Consider the following 19,467-nt stretch of genomic DNA (forward strand, 5'->3'; position numbering starts at 1 on the left):
AGCGTGTTTGCTTTGGGTTCGGAACTCCTGCATCTCTGTGCCTTGCGCAGAATTCAAGGTTTATGGTGGTGGTGAGTAATCAGGTAGCTGGGTTTATATTCCACTTTCCTTCCTTATTGTTTTAAATACGATAGAGACAGAGAAATTAAGAGGAGAGAGGAAGAGAGAGACCCCTGCAGCCCTGCTTCACCACTCGTGAAGCTCCCCCTCCAGGTGGGGACCAGGGGCTCGAACCTAGGTCCTTATGCACTGTAACATGTACACTCAGCCAGGTGCGCCACAACATGGCCTCTACACTCTCCTTTTTTTGATGAGTGTGCAAACCAAAGCATACTTTTCAAAGTTGAAAATGAGTCATTGTTACAAATACTTGTTCATTTAGTGAGAGAGGCCAGAGCACCACTAAACTGTATGCGTGTGAGGGCGTGAGCCCGGGAGCCCGTGTGCCACTAAACTGTATGCGTGTGAGGGAGTGAGCCCGGGAGCCTGTGTGTCCAGGTCCTGTGCTCACCAGCCACACCTTTCAGAATAGCGAGTGAAAAACTCTGGTGGGCAGATGGTTTGCTTTTTTCTTTTTTAAAATTTATTTCCCCTTTTGTTGCCCTTGTTTTTTATTGTTGTTGCAGTTATTGTTGTTATTGTTGTCGTCGTCGTTGGATAGGACAGAGAGAAATGGAGAGAGGAGGGGAAGACAGAGAGGGGGAGAGAAAGACAGACACCTGTAGACCTGCTTCTCCGCCTGTGAAGCGACTTCCCTGCAGGTGGGGAGCCGGGGGCTCGAACCGGGATCCTTATGCTGGTCCTTGTGCTTTGCGCCACCTGCGCTTAACCCCCTGTGCTCCCGCCCGGCCCCAGCAAATGGCTTTGTGAGCGGATGCATCAAGCTGTTCTGCCCCCATGCACACCATCTGTGAAGAAACGTGGGCATGCAAGTGTTTTATACCACTGCCTGTCCTCAGCTGCTTCCTGTGGCTCTGCACTGCTGGGTAGTCTAGCACTGTGGTTTGAGCTCTGTGAGAAAACCCTGTGACACACACTGGGCGGCAAGCTCGGTGTGCACGAGCCCTTCTTCACAGAGGATTCCCCGCGGCTTGGCTCTGCCTTCTGTGCAGGTCGAAATCTGTGGCACAGAAGTCTTTTCGTGTCAGCCTGCCGCTGAGAGGCAGGGAGGTGCCAATAGTAACACTCATCTTACTCGCTTCACTGTTTTCCCAGTGAGAGCTAAAACTTTTGTTAGTTTTGGAAAAAGAGATGCTTTTTGGAAAAGAGGGCATGAACTGAAAATACCTTTGTCCAAATAAGATTTGGTAAGAAATGCAGTCTCCACTTGGCAGGAAGCTCAGACGCTTCGCGCTCTTGGCCTTGTCCCGAGTCATGAGAGAGACCTCATGGGCACCACTGCACGGGCCTTCAGCCCCAGAGAGAAAGAGGGCGGGAGGAAATAGTTGCAGAGTGAAACACACCAGCCTGTACTAGGAAAAAAACCAAACCAACAAACCCATAATTCAGTAGACAGAAGGAACTAATAGGAGGCCAGCTTCCTCCACGGCTGCTGTGGGCACCCTTTGTCATGTTTGCTTCTGAGAAGGTGGTCTGCGTTCCCCATTTCACAAACCTGTTAGTATTATCTCAATATATTCTCTTAGTTTTGTGTGTCTTTTCCTTAAAAAGTTACCTTATTAGGAGTCGGGCGGTAGCGCAGCCGGTTAAGCGCACGTGGCGCAAAGTGTGAGGACCGGCGTAAGGATCCCGGTTCGAGTCCCCGGCTCCCCACTTGCAGGGGAGTCGCTTCTCAGGTGGTGAAGCAGGTCTGCAGGTGTCTGTCTTTCTCTCCCCCTCTCTGTCTTCCCCTCCTCTCTCCATTTCTCTCTGTCCTACCCAGCAACAACGACATCAATAACAACAATAAAACAAAGGCAAAAAAGGGGAGTAAATACATAAATAAATATTTAAAAAGTTACTTTATTAATCCTTTTGGAGGAGTCTAGAGATGCGTCCAGTTTGCTCTATTTACTGTTAAAGCTCCCTGTTAACTCACCGTGTCGGTAGTTTTGTCTGTCTGACTCAGTTTTCAGTACCTAGGCTGCTGCTCGGCACACAGAAGAGCTTGCTGGTGTTGGCAGATGAGGTGTAGTGAGTGAGCATGTGAGGCCTCGCAGGTGGGAATTTAATGTTCTGTGGAGTGAGAGAAGGCCTCCTAGGCCTGCATGTTCCTACAGTGGCACCTGACATTCTCAGAGCTGACAGACACAGAAGCCGGCGTGGTCTCGAGCAATGCTGTTACGGCTGCCTGGCTGTCTGGGTAGCCCCAGATGGAGCGTGTGCTCGTGTCTGCTCACGGCTCTGGCCGGCAGGTGCCGAGTCCCAGATGGAGCGTGTGCTGGTGTCTGCTCACGGCTGTTTCCCTTGTTTTATTGTTGTAGTTATTATTGTTGTCTGTCTTCATTGTTGGGTAGGACAGAGAGAAATGGAGAGAGGAGGGGAAGACAGGAAGACAGACAGGGGAAGAGAAAGACAGACACCTGCAGACCTGCTTCACCACTTGTGAAGCGACTCCCCTGCAGGTGGGGACCCAGGGGCTCAAACCAGCATCCTTACACCGGTCCTTGGGCTTTGCGCCATGTGCACTTAACCCGCTGTGCTACTGCCCGACTCCCCTACCCTCAAGTTTTAATGTTAGTGCTTGTAGTCTTATTTTATCTAAGCAATCTATGGAGTGTTACTTAAAGAAATCTCAATTGACTAAGAAAACGTGCTTAATTTTTACAGTGATACGTTTGATGTCACCTGGAATGGCAGAGCTGGGGTCCGCCAGAACAGACTCTCAAGTAGCACCCCGTTGCTTGAGAAAGATGGAATATTTTCTAACTCAACCAGCAGCAAACTCCTGGAGAGAGCTCATGGAATTCTTACGTTAGTATTCCTACATTAGTAATGTGGCTTGTCATCTCTGGCTGAAGAGAGAAGTGGGGTGGTTGTCAAGTGTTTTCTTCTTGAGGGGCATCTGGAGTGAAGCGAGCCTGGAGAGATGCCCGGCTTAGAGCTGTGACCTCAGCCTCGTATATTCTCAGGACGTTCTCCGCATGGAGATGGTTCTCTGATCCCCTGTATCAGACCCCACAGCCAAGGAAGAGCTTTTACCTCTTGATAGGACCCCCAGTCTTGAGTTCTGGCAGTCCTGGTGGGGCCATAGATGGGGGCATATAACACTGTCCGAGCCCCAGATGTGGTGTGCCGGCTGGTCAGAAGTTCTTAACTACCCAGTTCAGTTCCAGACATTTACTAAGCATATTTTTTGGCCACTGGCTAAGATGTGACTGCAAGGAATCTGTTCATTTCCACACCACTCCTTACTAGTCCTGGGAGGTTCAGTCTTCAGCCAGAGTCCTGCTGCGCTCGACTCGCTCCTTTAGCCCCACAGCTCTCGTGGTGGTGGTGTCAGCACCCCTCACTTATTTACGCGGCAGTGCAGCCGTGAGAAGTCCAGGTGTGACTGCCACTAGCCTGGCTCCCTGAAGCTGAGGAGCACACCTCTGCTTGCCCTCTGCATCGCTCTCTGTGCTCTTGCAGTAAGTGAGCTACAGAAAAGAAAACGTGGCACAGAGGCCTTCAGGAAGAGAAAGACGCCACTGGACTGTGCTGTACTTACCAGCACCGCCACGTTCATGGTGTGTGTCTCCAAGAAGCTCTGTGTATAAGTTGGCCTGCCCGGTTGAAGGCCAGTACACAGTGAGACAGGTCAGGAGGTTGAGATGTACCTGGTGCTCGTGCACGGCTCTGGGCTTAGATCTCTCTGGGTCAACGCTTGTTCATAAGTTCTGGACTAAATTCCATCTCTTCCTGCCATCCAACCAGTTCTGATTATTAGATTGCACTATGAATAGGGTAAAAAGGCAGAAAATATTTTTCATTTTCCAAAGTGGAGGATTATAGGTTTTAGTGAAAAAGTATATTTTCAAAAATACATGAAACGAGGCATCTATTTAAAGCTTTGAACTGATAGAAACAGTGTTTCTTTAGGTCTCAGAAAGCCAAGCTCTGTTAGCATCCAGACAAAAAGGACACTTTAGTTTTGAATGCACCATGTTGTGTTTCTGGCTCTAGGCCTGTCTGTATCTCTCTCTCTCTGTCTCTCTCCCCCTTTAATGTACAGTTTATCTCTGCAGGAGAAGCAAGAATTTCAAATCCAAGCCTGGTCTTCCAAAGGTGAGAATTAAGGAGGAATATTGCCCATTGGTGCACTACTTCATAGGCATTTTTTATTACTAGTGAGGATAATCTGTGTACATTACAGGTGAGTAACAGCTTCTTTGTATCCAGAATGAAGGCTAAGGGGGTCCATTTTAGAAAGAGCACTGGCTCAGGTACAGTTATTTCTGACAGGTCCCATTTCCTGGAGTTTGAAATGAATCTAAGTATAAATGCTTTTTCGGGTGGCCTGTTTCTTTACAGAGGACTTTTTGTTTCTGCTTGAATCAGGGGGAGATGAAATTTCTGACTCCCTAGTGATGCTGACCCAGCTCTCCGCATCGCGGTCAGGCACTGGCCGGGTTTTCTGTGAGGCCCAGAGCCTCTGCTGTCCTGGCCGTGTCGCACAAAGGCGGCTACCGCCTGGACTGGGCGACTTGCAGTGCAGTGCTGTTTGTAGTCACAGACACTGAGTGCCAGGCACGTTTTCACGTGGCACGGGAGAGGTAGTGTTCTGGTCTTTTAAAGCCCCTAGCGTAGTATTGGAACAGGTCACACTTGGCGCATGGCTGTGATTTGCCCTGATCTTAAATTCCTTAAAGCAGAGATGGCACCTAAAAATTCCTGAGCTTTCTAAAGCAAGAAAATCTAGGTTAGGCCCTAGTGTTCACTAAACGTTTCTGTTAGTGCTCGAATAGCTGTGGCAGGATTGTGAATGACGGTGTCGTCCCACACCGTGCCTGGCATCCAACTTCTGTGCCCTGTCCTCCACCAAGGCACTGACGTCCTCTTACGGTGCTAGTCTAGGAGCTGAACTAATGAACTTAAACCACCCCCTCAGCCAGGATGTGAGAGAGGTAGGGGTTGAGAAATGTTACTTCTTTTTAGTCGGAAAGCTTCCGCAGAAAAACGAGGGCGGGGAGGGCGAAGATGGACTCTTGTCTCTTCTACACAGCGTAGTCACTTCAGCTGGGGACTCAAGTCAAAGAGGAAAGGACGGGAGCTGGCTACTCACTGTCTTGCTGTTGCTGTTCTTGCCTGATGTGTGTGAAGGGTTTGATTTGCCCCTTTCTTTTCAGCACTTGCTGGACGTCAGCTCCTTAAAGCACTTGACGAGACTGACCCTCCAGGACCGCAGCACCAAGTCCCTGCTGCATTTGCACAAGAAGAAGAAGCCTCCCAGCATCAGCGCCCAGTTCCAGGTATCTCCTGCCAGTCAGTCACTCAGTCCTTGGGTTGGGTGGTTTGTTTCCAGAGCCCTGCTCAGCTCTGGCTTAGGGTGGTCCTGGGGATTGAACCTGGGACTTTGGAGCTCCAGGCAGGAGAGTCTCTTTGCAGAACCATTTTGCTACCTCCCCATGCTCTGATTCTCTCTTCTTCCTTCCTTCTCTCTTATTGATAAATAATAGTAATATCTAAATGAAAAAAGCAAGGTCAAAGAGATCTGTAAGATAACTTGAGTGGGACGGGGTTTATGTGACGAAAAAGCCAATGTCTCTGCCCCGCTTATTCTGGGGAGTAACACCCAAGAAGAAAGAACCACCAGCCTCCTGTTTACAAATCAAGATTAAAGTAGAATCCCGCACCATTCCCACCACTGGAATGTGTTCCCTTCCGTGGAGACTGCAACAGTTCTCCCAAGGTCACAGATACGGGCTGACTATTCTGTCTCTGTCTGTCGGCCTATATTTCTGGTTATTTTTTTCCCCTATGGTCCTGTCTTCCTATCTAAGTCACACCTACACCTCTTACTACTTCTGAATGTCCTTCCTTTCCCCCTCTTCTGTCTGGGTCTTGATGGAGTTGGTTTCCAGACCCTTTTAGTCGTCTTCCCTGACATTTCTCCCCTCTGGGAGCCTGGACCCAAACTCTTTATGGGGAGCAGCAGGTGGGAGCTCTGGCTTCTGTCACTGCTTCTCCACTGGACATGGGTGTTGGCAGGTGGACCCACACCCCCAGCCTGTGTTTGTCTGTCCCTAGTGGGGCAGGGCTCTGGGGAGGGGAGGCTCCAGGACACACGGGTGAGGGCGTCTGGCCAGGGGGGTCAGGATGGCGTCATGGCAGCATCTGCAGCTTGATGGCTGAAAGGCGGCAAGGTATGAAGCAGGACAAAGTATTTAATACACAGCAACTAGAAAGCAGGGGAGAATAGGGATTTTAGGGTGGTAGGAAGCTAGTAGTCTGTTTTAGGAATGTTCCTGGGGCCCATGACTTGATTGTTCACAGTGGAGGTGGAGTGAGAATATTGTCTGGGAAGATGGTATCAGAGTTGAGAATAGGGCTAGAAAGCTGGATTAGGGCAGAGAGGAGCGCCCAAACTTGAAGAGAATATATAAATACAATGAACTGTTAACCACATCAATCTGCCCTGGGGCCCCTGTACATTCACATCTAGCACAGGAGCCTGTGTGGCCTCCGAGTCCCTGTAGGTCTGAGCTCGCAGTCCATGGTCACAGCTGGAACATTCCAGGCTGCTCTCACGTCAGGACCCGTCTTCCTCGAGGGGCAGAGCAGCCAGCCTCCTTTCTTTTTCATCCTTGTATTCCTGGGTAATGGGTACCTCAAAGAGTAAATCGTCATTTTTAATGTGGGGAAAAAAGGCAGTAGGAAGTTGGTAATGTAAGTAAAACCTGCCTTTCCATCCTCCTTCCCAGATAGTCACTGTTGACAGAAGGATACATTATTTTTGTATGTGCTTGAAGTTCATGCTACTCCTGTTACTTTTAGCTGAGTGAGATTATGTCTTTTCTCTTTTAGTAGTCATACACATACATGTATGTGGTGTTCTTATTGTTACTGGCACTTAGAAACAATCTGATCATAATTATTTCTAGAATAACTTTTCAGAATACTTGTCTGTTGACCTGCCCCCATTCTCTGAAATCATCTCGTGCTTTGATATTCTTTTCACAAATCTCTTTCTCTGTGAACCGCTCACATACCACTTTATAGGTCTTGTCATATTTTGTTGATGTGTATAAGGTCACGTCCTGTCATGTCATGCTGTTACCAGGGCTGCACTCAGCTCCCACTGATGGTGGTTCAAGGGATCGAACCTGGGACTCCAGAGCCTCAGGCGGAACCGTCATTCGGTGTCCCACCCTTAACTTTTCTATTTAAAAGTCGTTCGTGCCCAAGGGAGTGGACAGGATGTGGACTGTGGCTTTGTTCCGCAGGCCTCGTTAAGCAAGCTGATGGAGACGCTCGGCCAGGCAGAGCCTTACTTCGTGAAGTGCATCCGTTCCAACGCCGAGAAGGTACGTGCTGTGGGGGCTTTGCTGGGAGTGCGGGGTCCGGCCAGTCAGGTGCGGGGAGAGCTCCCTAACCCTATGAAGGGAAACGCATGCATCTCCTCCTCCTGCTCTCAGTGCTCACTCCTCGTCACTGCGGGGTTGGCTTGGCATCTTCTGGAATTTGAGAGGCAGGAATCTTTTAAAACTCCATCAGTAAAAAGTCTTTTATGCAACTTTCAGTACCCTGAGGTTAATATTCTCTCTTCTTTGGGTAAAGCTCTGACTTTTAAAGAACTTGTTTCCATTTTTCTGTTTAAAATTTGTTTGTACAACAGCGATGACTGTCACTTTCTTAATTCCTTTCTGTTTTCCATGACAATGCCTCTAATTAGAACTTCGAGAAATAAGTGAGTCTACAGAATAGCCCGGAAGGGTAGTGGACTGCTCTCCTTCCCTCAGGGGCCACAGGCAGGTCTGTTTGTTCCTCATAGCCTCCCCCAGCACACCTCCACCTTCTGCCTTTCTCTTATTGGCTAGGAGAGATTGAGAGGGGAGGGAGAGATAGGGGAGGAAGAGACAGAGACAGACAGACAGACAGACAGACAGACAGCACTGCAGGTAGGGACCAGGGCCTTGAATCCTGGTTCTTGTGCACTCAACCAGGTGTGCCACTGCCTGGCCTGCTTCCTTAATTCTTAAGAAGCCGTCTCCAATTCTGTTTGCAGTCTTTGCTAATACTTAGCTGATAAATGGCTTTAACCTTTTTGTGACTTCAGAAAGTTTTTACTGTTGTGAGACTATGCTGCAGTAGTGGGCCAGCCTCATGATGCTGGTGAGAATGACTCAGTACCTGTGAAGAATTCGGAATGCCTTGAGCCCATACTGTAATAGATGCTGTCTTTGTACTAAGTAAAGAGGAGGCCGGTATTCACAGTTGGATAGAAGTTTGGGTTCTCATGAGTAATCGCAACCTTGCTTTATAACAGTACTTCAGGGCACAGAGTAAGGACTGCTCAGTGTTCCATCAGTTCTTGTTTGAGGGCAGGGGGAGATAGCATAATGGTTATGTAAAGAAACTGTCACGCCTGAGGCTCTGAAGTCTCAGGTTCAACCCCCTATGCCACCATAAGCCAGAGCTGAGCAGTGCTCTGGTAAAAAAAAAAAAAAAAAAAAAAATCTTGTTAAACTATTGGATTTCTCCCTCATAGCTGGGATCTTTCAGCTGTCTGCAGGAAAGTGTGTGGGGCTGATTGCCCTAGAGGACTTTTGAAAATAGGTGAAGATAGGGAGAGCTGTCAGGAGTTCCAAATATGTCCGAAACATGCCGATTGAGATCCAGGGTCACCAGGGCAGGTGGCAGGGACTGTGTCCCAGTGTCCCAGTCGCCTCTGCCTGTATAGGAGGGCAAGTTTGCAGGAACCAGATTCATTAGTTTGGATGCCAGGGATCGAACCCAGGACCTCACACAAAAGAATAATTTGCTTTTCAATATTTCATGACTGTGATTAGGGAAAAAAAATGTCAATAAATGAGGTTCTTTCAACTTTGTGCTTACGGGCTAGTGGTATGAGGAAACTAAGCCCTCCTTTCCAGAGCAGTGGGTGGCATGGCCTGGGCAGGCAGGTAGCACCATGGCTGTGTGAATGCTGGGCTACTGCCAGCCGACCTGAGCAGATGGACACTGTGCCCGCTAGTGAGATGCCTGAACAGCGCTCTGCAGACGGACTCTGTGCCCCTGCTAGTGAGGTGCCTAAACAGCGCTCTGCAGACAGACTCTGCGCCCCGCTAGTGAGATGCCTGAACAGCGCTCTGCAGACGGACGCTGCGCCCCTGCTAGTGAGATGCCTGAACAGTGCTCTGCAGACGGACTCTGTGCCCCTGCTAGTGAGATGCCTGAACAGCGCTCTGCAGACGGGTGCTGCGCCCCTGCTAGTGAGATGCCTGAACAGTGCTCTGCAGACGGACTCTGCGCCCCTGCTAGTGAGATGCCTGAACAGCGCTCTGCAGACGGACTCTGCACCCCTGCTAGTGAGATGCCTGAACAGCGCTCTGCAGACGGACTCTGCGCCCCGCTAGTGAGATTCCTGAACAGCGCTCTGCAGACGGACGCTGCGCCCCTGCTAGTGAGATGCCTGAACAGTGCTCTGCAGACGGACTCTGTGCCCCTGCTAGTGAGGTGCCTGAACAGCGCTCTGCAGACGGACGCTGTGCCCCGCTAGTGAGGTGCCTGAACAGCGCTCTGCAGACGGACGCTGCGCCCCGCTAGTGAGGTGCCTGAACAGCGCTCTGCAGACGGACGCTGCGCCCCGCTAGTGAGATGCCTGAACAGCGCTCTGCAGACGGACGCTGCGCCCCTGCTAGTGAGATGCCTGAACAGCGCTCTGCAGACGGACGCTGCGCCCCGCTAGTGAGATGCCTGAACAGCGCTCTGCAGACGGACGCTGCGCCCCGCTAGTGAGGTGCCTGAACAGCGCTCTGCAGACGGACTCTGCGCCCCTGCTAGTGAGATGCCTGAACAGCGCTCTGCAGACGGACGCTGCGCCCCTGCTAGTGAGATGCCTGAACAGCGCTCTGCAGACGGACGCTGCGCCCCGCTAGTGAGATGCCTGAACAGCGCTCTGCAGACGGACGCTGCGCCCCTGCTAGTGAGATGCCTGAACAGCGCTCTGCAGACGGACGCTGCGCCCCGCTAGTGAGATGCCTGAACAGCGCTCTGCAGACGGACGCTGCGCCCCGCTAGTGAGATGCCTGAACAGCGCTCTGCAGACGGACGCTGCGCCCCTGCTAGTGAGATGCCTGAACAGCGCTCTGCAGATAAACTCTGCGCCCCGCTAGTGAGATGCCTGAACAGCGCTCTGCAGACGGACTCTGCACCCCGCTATTGAGGTGCCTGAACAGCGCTCTGCAGACGGACGCTGCGCCCCGCTAGTGAGATGCCTGAACAGCGCTCTGCAGACGGACTCTGCGCCCCTGCTAGTGAGATGCCTGAACAGCGCTCTGCAGACGGACTCTGCGCCCTGCTAGTGAGATGCCTGAACAGTGCTCTGCAGACGGACTCTGTGCCCCACTAGTGAGATGCCTGAACAGCGCTCTGCAGACGGACTCTGTGCCCCTGCTAGTGAGATGCCTGAACAGCGCTCTGCAGACGGACGCTGCGCCCCGCTAGTGAGGTGCCTGAACAGCGCTCTGCAGACGGACGCTGTGCCCCTGCTAGTGAGATGCCTGAACAGCGCTCTGCAGACAGATGCTGCGCCCCGCTAGTGAGATGCCTGAACAGCGCTCTGCAGACGGACGCTGCGCCCCTGCTAGTGAGATGCCTGAACAGTGCTCTGCAGACGGACGCTGCTCTCAGCTAGTGAGGTGCCTGAACAGCGCTCTGCAAATGGACGCTGTGCCCTGCTAGTGAGGTGCCTGAACAGTGCTCTGCAGACGGACGCTGCGCCCTGCTAGTGAGATGGCGTGTGAGTGAAACTCAGCAGCACACAGGCACGCTGACTCTTTCGCCTGGGTTGTGTCCTGTGGGCTTGCTGCTGGTCACAGGATACTGGCAGGATGACCTCTGTGTAGGTGGTGCAAGGCTTTGGCACCTGCCGTCCACCTCCTGGGTACCAGTTATGGAGACTCTCTGGGCTCCTCTCGAGCTGCTCCCTTTTTTTTTTTTTTTTTGCCACCAGAGTTATTTCTGGAGTGCGGAGCCTGTGTGATATTCGCTGCCCTGGCAGCCATTGCCCCCTTCCCCTCACCGCCCTTGTCTATAGTGCCAGATCTCCTCAGCGTAGGGGCACTGTAGACACCTGCACTACTGCTTCTCAGCTCTCGGACTTTCCCCTCTGCAGGTGGGACCAGGGGGTTTGAACCCTGGCCCTTGAACATGGTAATGTGTGTACTCAGTGGGTCTGTCTGTCACCACCTGGCCAGTAGGATAGCTCATCTGGGGGTGACATGCTCTGTCATGGCTGCCATCCTGGGGAAGCTGTGGCCTGCGGTGTGTTTCCGTCTCTCCTGCTGCTACCCGTCACTTTCTAGATGGAAACGCTCAGCTCAGACCTGTGAAATCTAGTGATTAAAAAAAAGGCCAGATACCCTAGCCCTTCTGCCGGGAGGCTTGAACCCGGATCTTTGCACAATTAATTTTTTCACTTAGAGTACTGCTGAACTCTGGTTTATGGTGGTGTGGGGAATTGAACCTGGGGCTTTGAAGCCTCACGCATGAAAGTCTTTCTGCATTATCTAATGCTATTCTCCTAAAAATGTGATTTTTTAAAAATCTTTTTTTATTATCTTAATTTATTTATTGGATAGAGACAGCCAGAGATAGAGTGGGGAGGGGAGACAGAGAAGGAGAGAGACACCTGCAGCCCTGCTTCACCACTCATGAAGCTTTCCCTCTGCAGGTGGCGACCAAGGGCTCAAAGCTGGGTCCCTGCGCACTGTTAAAATGTGTGCTCAACCAGGCGTGCCACCGCCTGCCCCTAGAGATTTTATTTTAAAGCACGTCTACTTGGGGATTGGGGCTCCAGAAGACCTCAGTGGCAGCTCCTGGGGGTGGGTGTAACTAGTGTGGAGCAGTGCTGTGGAGTTTTTATTTGTAGAATGGAGACACTGACAAGACCGTGGGATAAGAGGGGTGCAGTTCCCCATGGTTCCCGCCACTGGAACTCCGTATCCCATCCCCTCCCCTGACAGCTTTCCTATTCTCTGTCCCTCTGGGAGCATGGACCCAGGGTCACTGTGGGATGCAGAAGGTGGAAGGTCTGGCTTCTGTAACTGCTTCCCCGCTGAACATGGTTGTTGGCAGGTGGATCCACACTCCCAGCCTGCCTCTCTCTCTCCCTAGTGGGGCAGGGACCTGAGGAGACGGGGCTCCAGGACACATGGGTGGGGCCGTCTGCCCAGGGAAATCAGGTTGGCATCATGGTAGCACCTGGACCTGTGGCTGAGAGTTAACATACAAAGTAGAGCGAATTGCTGGAGTATTCCAGATGGAGATTTGGGTCTTCCTTCGAGAGAGGAGAGGATGGAGGGAGGAAAGAGTATCTTCCTCTGGAGCCCAGGCGCAGCAAGAAAGGTATCGGACTTGAAGCGCTCAGTGAGGAGTGTGGTCTCTGGCATCACATGTGCCTCAGTGATGTGCTGGCATGCCCATTCCCTCTCACGTTTTCTCTCTCTCTCGTAAATAAATGAGTCTTAAAAAAAAAAAAAGGTCTGACAGTCAGTCCTCTGCCACTGAAGCAGAGAGACCTGGAGGCTGGCTTCCTCTCTCCCTGTGGGGACAGGCAGCCAGACCTTTGCCGACTCCCTGGGGAGACGGGCCTCTCCATCACTCGGGAGCGTCTCCTGGGACAGCTCTTGACTGTCCGCGCTCATGTGGGATGTGGGTGCCGGCGAGCGGCCGTGGCTGTAGGCCTCGGGCATCTTCTGGGTCACTGATCTTGTTCCCATCTGCTGTGTTCTAGCTGCCACTAAGATTCAGTGACGCCGTGGTGCTGAGGCAACTCCGGTACACGGGGATGCTGGAGACAGTTCGGATTCGCCAGTCAGGATACAGCTGCAAATACTCTTTTCAGGTCGTACCTTTACGCTGTCGTTTTAAGTACTTGTGCACGTGGAGGGAGTTGTGCTCAAACCTGGCTTATTCACTTATTTTTTTAATTTGGAAATTGCTTGCTTGTTTTCCTCAATTCTGCCATTGCGTTTCATTTTTGTATATGGAACTAGAAAGGACTAGAGAATACTTAAGTCAGTTAATAGCAGTCATCCCACTGAGCTCACTTTCCCAGAGAGTCCAGTACTTGGCCACTCTCTGTTGACTTGAGAGCTACATTTACTCGAAACATAGTAGGTCCTCATACCAATTGCTCCGGTAACTGGGATGGTTCAGACTTGGCCAGAATCTGTTCTGGCTTCATTCACAGGATGCTGCTAGCAAGGCTCTTCTGCTGACTGTTCTCTTCAGACACTGTTTCCGTGGCCACAATATTATACTGGAGTGTTTTAGCCACTGAGCAAGTCTTTGCTGTCAGAGGGAAGGGACGTCTCCTTCTCACTTACACCCTTTCATAATTGCCACCTTTGCCTATTCATCTGCCAGAGTTTTAGATTCTTATTAAGTAGCTAGTTCTTTGGCCTTTCCTGTAGCTTTCCCAAAAGGACAGTTAGTTTCTTCCCTCCTTCTCATCACCTCGACAGTAAGATATGTCCGGCCCAGTGCCTTCTCACCTTCCCTCACCAACTCTTTCCAATGAATCTTTTATGTATTTTAACGATTTTTTTCTAGTTTTCACTTCACTCTGTTTCAAAGAATGGAAACAAAGGATGAGCTCAGTGACAGCTAGGTCCTTCAGGGTTGAATTTATGTGGAATTCTCTCGTGGTCTTACCAACTTTCTTTTCACTTTTTAGGACTTTGCCAGCCACTTCCACGTACTTCTTCCCCGAAATATTACCCCATCTAAATTTAACATTCAGGATTTCTTCAGGAAAATAAATCTTAATCCAGATAATTACCAAGTTGGAAAATCAATGGTAAGTATACTCTTTTAGCCCTTGTCAAAATTGAGTACATTTTTGTATTTGAATAGTGCTATGTTTGCCTGTGAGAGTGTTTATAAAGAAGGTAGTGTTTCAGACAGCAGCAGGAAATCGATTTGGCCAAAGCTTTTACTTAGCATCATACTGTAGTCAGCATTAGTCAGACACTTGCAGCCACTGTTGAAGATGTGCCTGTAAGTCGAACTGCTTGCAAAGCATCTCTGTCATCTCCAGTCCAGAGTGACCTTCTAGACCTGCCCTACTGTTCCTGATGATCAACTTTTCTCTTTCCCTGTTAAGGAATCATCTCAGACTTAACCTTCATTTGAATGCTCTCATGAAATTCTGCTTCTTATTTTTCCCCACTGGTGATGTTCACGTCTTTCTTTTTCTCCATTCTCACTGCTTCCATTTTAGCTCTTTTCTGTCCTGCTCTCAATACTATTCAGCCTACAACAAATATCTTCTTTATCTCATTTCCAGTTGCTTTGTCTTTCTTTTCTTTCCTTTTCTTTTCTTTGTTTTTAATTATCTTTATTTAGGGAGCTTGGCGATAGTGCAGCGGGTTAAGCGCAGGTGGCACAATAGTGCAAGGACCTGCGTAAGGATCCTGGTTCGAGCCCCCGGCTCCCCACCTGCAGGGGAGTCGCTTCACAGGCGGTGAAGCAGGTCTGCAGGTGTCTGTCTGTCTCTCCCCCTCTCTGTCTTCCCCTCCTCTCTCCGTTTCTCTCTGTCCTAGCCAAAACAACAACAATAATAACTACAACAATAAAATAGCAAGGCAACAAAAGGGAATAAATAAATAAATACTTTAAAAAATAAACAAAAAATGATGTCTAAAAATTATCTTTATTTATTTATTGGATAGAGACAGCCAGAAATGGAGAGGGAAGGGGGTGATAGAGAGGGAGAGAGACAGAGACCCCTGCAGCCCTGCTTCACCACTTGTGAAGCTCTCCCCGTGCAGGTGGGGGCCAGGGCTCGAACCTAGATCCTCACGCACTGTAACGTGTGCTCAACCAGGTGCACCACCACCACCCGGCTGCAGTTGGTTTGTCTTTCTACCCTGGTTTCAGAATCACCGCCATCTTTGTTTGTGCTGTCTGCTGGTCAGTGACAGTGCCATAAGGGACTCCGTTTCATTCAGACGCCGTCTCTGTTTCAGGACCCTCTCTGTGGTGACTTCACACTGCTCTGTCTCGTCTTGGTGGAGTTGAATTGTTTCATTATCCCTTGGGCATGCCTGTGTTATTTCCAACTCATTTTGTTTTAAAGAGACGCATCCTGTGTCTTTGGACATTGAATTTCTCCTTTTTTTTTTTTTTTTTTTTTTTTTACAAAAATAGGAAGTGATGGATATGTTGATTAGGTGAAGATTTGGGCTCCTGTTTTGGAAAAAGCTAGTTGGTCTATGAAAGAGAGAATATGGATTGACCTGTCAATGCCTTTGTTTAGTGGGGAAGCAATTACAGAAGCCAGACAGACCTTCCACCTTCTGCATCCCACAATGACCCTGGGTCTATACTCTCAGAGGGATAAAGAATTGGAAAGCTGTCAGGGGAGGGGAGGGGATGGGATACGGAGTTCTGGTGGAGGGAATTATATGGAGTTGTACACCTCTTATTCTATGGTCTTGTCAATACTTCCATTTTATAAATAAATAAGCGCCAAGAAAAATAGGAAGTGATGGATATGTTGATTAGTTTGCTTATGATTGTCATACATGAAATCATCACACATATAGAAATAGACAGGACTCATTTATCATCATTATTCTAAAAAAATTATTATTATTTTTATTTATTTTCCCTTTTGTTGCCCTTGGTGTTTATTATTGTTGTTGTACTTATTATTGTTGTTGTTACTGATGATGTCGTTGTTGGATAGGACAGAGAGACATGGAGAGAGGAGGGGAAGACAGAGAGGGGGAGAGACAGACAGACACCTGCAGACCTGCCTCACCGCCTGTGAAGCGACTCCCCTGCAGGTGGGGAGCCGGGGTTCGAACCGGGATCCTTCCGCCGGTCCTTGTGCTTTGCGCCACCTGCGCCTAGCCCGCTGCGCCCCCGCCCGAGCCTCATCATTTTTTGTTTTTACTAGAGCCCTGCTCAGTTCTGGTTAATGGTGGTACTGGGCCTTGAACCTGGAACCTCAGAGCCTCAGGCATAAAAGCCTTTTGCAGAAGCATTATGATGTATCCCCAGTCTCTTTATAGGAAAATTTTAATAGTGGGCACAGTCTCCTTCCAAAGGGATCTTGTTTAAGTTGTCTCTGTAACCTTCTAAATTAAAACAATATACTAAAAAGAATCATTAAAATGATTTATTGATTATTGATTCATTATTAGCAAGAGAGAATGAAAGCGCCACCCTGGCATATATGAGGCTGTCAGTCTACTCGGGGACCTCGTGCTCAAAAGTCACCGCAGCTGTTATGTTGCTACTGTTACTGGAGCGTTGCTCAAGCGGCCGGCGGCAGGCACTTTGCCTGAGCCTCGGCATTTGTTGTTGCCACCAGCTTTATGCCTTAGGTCAGCTTCCTTCTGGCAGGTGTCGCTGAGTGAGCTGATGGGCAGCTTTGTGCAGCAGGACACCTTTGATGGGAGCTGTGCCTCATTGCTATTGACTGGTTGATTGCTTGCTTTTATGTTTGCTTATGGGAACTCTGCTTATCTCGCCACCAGAAGGCTATTTTCACTCTTCCCCACCTCTTTTCTCCTTTATATGACAGAAAGAAATTGAGAGAGGAGGGGGAGAGAGAGAGAGAGAAGAGAGACTCCTGCAGCCCCGCTTCACTGCCTGTGAACCACCCCCCTGCAGGTGGGGAGCTGCAACTTGAACCCTGGTCCTTGAACATGGCAGCATGTCCCCACCAGGTGTGCCACCATGTGGCCCCCAGAGAGGTTGCTGTTACTGGTCTGTGCCATGACCTCACTGCCTGCTCTGCAGTTCTCGCAATCACAGAGATTTCCTCAGGGTGGCCAAGCACAGCCTCTGGCAGCTGGAGCTTTATCCTCGTGCCTGTCTTCCTTCCTGTCAGTTTCTCCTCCAGTTTGAGAATGACCGCTCGGGGTAACTCGGCGGCCACTGTGTCTGCCCTCTGAGAGCTCAGTGCGGGGAGGACGGCGCGCGAGATGACGGCTGGTTTCTTGTTCACACGCCTCCTTCCCGCCTCCCCACCGCAGGTCTTCCTGAAGGAGCGGGAGCGGCAGCACCTCCAGGACCTGCTTCACCGAGAAGTGCTCCGCAGAATCGCGCTGCTGCAGCGGGGCGTCCGGGCCCTGCAGTGCAGGCAGCGGTTCCTGCACCTGCGCCAGGCGGCCGTCACCATCCAGGTGGGAAGGCCGGGGGCTCTGCGCGAGAGCAGCTCTCTCTCTCCCCCGGCAGCAGCAGTCAGAACACGGGGGCGGAGTGTGTACTACGGTGGTTCTCCTCTGCTTTTCCCTTTTTGACTAACCTGGGAAGTGATGGCTACACGGGTTAGTTCACTCGGGGTGGTCGTCTGCTGAAACGGGCACGGACCCCAGCAGAGCGCCCGGCCTGCCGCACGGGGCTGCACAGGATGTTGCTTGGGCCGAGCTTGAGAGACATTGAATTCCTACTTAGAGAGTTTCGGGACGCAGGCGTGCGAGTAAAGTGGCGCTGTGCCAGTGTGCAGGCCACGCGCCTCGCCTGCCTCACGTCGCTCCGTGTGGGTTTTTCTACAGTTCCGTGTCACTGACTCTTCTCTGCAAGAGCATTTCTGCTTGCCTGTGGAAATCTCTCGTGTCTCCATGATTGAACTGTGTGCATGCTGACTTCAGACCCACCTGTACTGGCAAACAGTAACATAAGAGTGCAGCTTAATTTTGTAACATTATTGGTAGGGCAGGATGTGAAAGTATACGGAATACTAGGTTATTTTTATGTTTTATAGTTAACTTCATTTAGATCATATGATAAAAATACTTGTTGTAGTCAAGTGTGTTGGGGCAAAAACATTTCTTTTGTCTCCAGGGTTACTGCTGGGGCTCGGTGCCTGCACTACGAATCCACTGCTCCTGGAGGCTATTTCCCCCCTTGTTGCCCTTGTTTATCATTGTTGTTGCTATTATTGTTGTTGCTGTCACTGTTGTTAGATAGGACAGAGGAGGGGAAGACAGAGGGAGAGAAAGACAGACACCTACAGACCTGCTTCACCGCTTGTGAAGCAACCTCCCTGCAGGTGGGGAGCCGGGGGCTCAAACTGGGATCCCTGCGCCTGTCCTTGTGCTTTGTGCCATGTGCACTTAACCCGCTGCGCTACCGCCCGACCCCCCAAAACGTTTTATCAGTGGTTGCAGTCAGACCACCCACTTGCCCTCTAACTCTAATGTGAGAGATGGGTCCTGCTTGGGACAGCGTGCCGCTCGCACAGCCACGTTTGAGTCTGGCCACCACTGCACTCAAGGAGCTTCTGTGCTGCGTGGTCTCTGTGACGCTTTTCCTTTGTGTCTCTGCTAAAAACACTGGCCAAAGAGTGGCCTACGGCGAGCCAACAGCCCTTATCTGCTTGTCCTCACAGCGGTTCTGGAGGGCTCACCGAGCCCAGAGGCTGCTCCGAGAGGAATCCGTGCGGAAGGACGCCGCTGTCACGGTGCGTGCGGCCACCCTGCTGCAGGCTTCCTGGCGCGCACACCTGCAGAGGCAGCGCTTCCTGGAGCTCCGCGCGGCAGCCGTCCTCATCCAGCGGAAATGGAGGGAGCACCTGAGGCGGAGACACTGGGCCGCTGTCTGCATTCAGGCGCGATGGAAAGGCCACCGGGAGGGCCGTTGGTATCAGGAGCTCAGGACCAGCGCTCTGCTTCTGCAGTCCGCTTGGAGAGGCGCACGAGCCAGACGCAGGTACCCGCCGTGGCCCCAGGCCTCCCCGGGCGTACGCTCTAGCGGGTGCTGGGGATCCGTGGAACCGCTACAGCTGGGTGAGCTCCTTCACGGGCTGCGGTGTGCCTGGTGGTTACCCACGTTGCAGTCTAAGGAGAAGGCAGCGCTGCGGGCAGGAAGCCCCGAGGCCGGGTACCCACATGCCAGGCTGGTTCTTTAACACGGGACCACACCTGGGCTGCCCACTGCCTCTCGTGGCCGGTGTACTGCTTTGCCACTCACATGGCCCCAGTTCAAGCCCAGCCCCCGGCACACTGTGGGAAGGACGCTTTGGTGCTGTGGTGTCTGTGTGTCTGAAATTGTTGGCCTGGAGTGATGAATCCCCAGTGACGAGAAAAAAAGAAAAAGGAATATTCAAGTACTTAAAATTTTTTTAAAAATTATTTTTATTTATTGAATAGAGACAGCCAGAAATCAGAAGGGAAGAGGGAGGGAGACAGAGATACCTGCAGCCCTGCTTCAGCACGCGTGAAGACGTCCCCCACAGGTGGGGGCCAGGGGCTCGAACCTTTTGAACTGTAATGTGAGCACTTAACCAGGTGTACCACCACCTGGCCCCATATTCAAGAACTTTGAGTTGGGATTAGAGGGCGAGAGTTGCAGGAGTGGGTGAAG

General features: G+C 50.9%; 1 protein-coding gene across 6 annotated transcripts in view; it reads left to right on the plus strand.

Moving 5' to 3' along the window:
• The window catches only part of MYO9A (myosin IXA), a 159,504-nt gene that overhangs the window by 85,148 nt on the left and 54,889 nt on the right, over positions 1 to 19,467 (plus strand). For all 6 annotated transcript variants that reach the window (XM_060175603.1, XM_060175605.1, XM_060175608.1 and 3 more), the window contains 8 exons: positions 2,770 to 2,913; positions 4,167 to 4,206; positions 5,268 to 5,390; positions 7,365 to 7,445; positions 12,878 to 12,988; positions 13,823 to 13,945; positions 17,136 to 17,285; positions 18,494 to 18,813. In XM_060175603.1, coding sequence (XP_060031586.1) covers positions 2,770 to 2,913; positions 4,167 to 4,206; positions 5,268 to 5,390; positions 7,365 to 7,445; positions 12,878 to 12,988; positions 13,823 to 13,945; positions 17,136 to 17,285; positions 18,494 to 18,813 — 1,092 coding nt within the window. The remainder of the gene's footprint in view (positions 1 to 2,769; positions 2,914 to 4,166; positions 4,207 to 5,267; positions 5,391 to 7,364; positions 7,446 to 12,877; positions 12,989 to 13,822; positions 13,946 to 17,135; positions 17,286 to 18,493; positions 18,814 to 19,467) is intronic.

This window comes from Erinaceus europaeus, chromosome 16, assembly GCF_950295315.1.
Source record: "Erinaceus europaeus chromosome 16, mEriEur2.1, whole genome shotgun sequence".
Lineage (NCBI taxonomy): Eukaryota > Metazoa > Chordata > Mammalia > Eulipotyphla > Erinaceidae > Erinaceus > Erinaceus europaeus.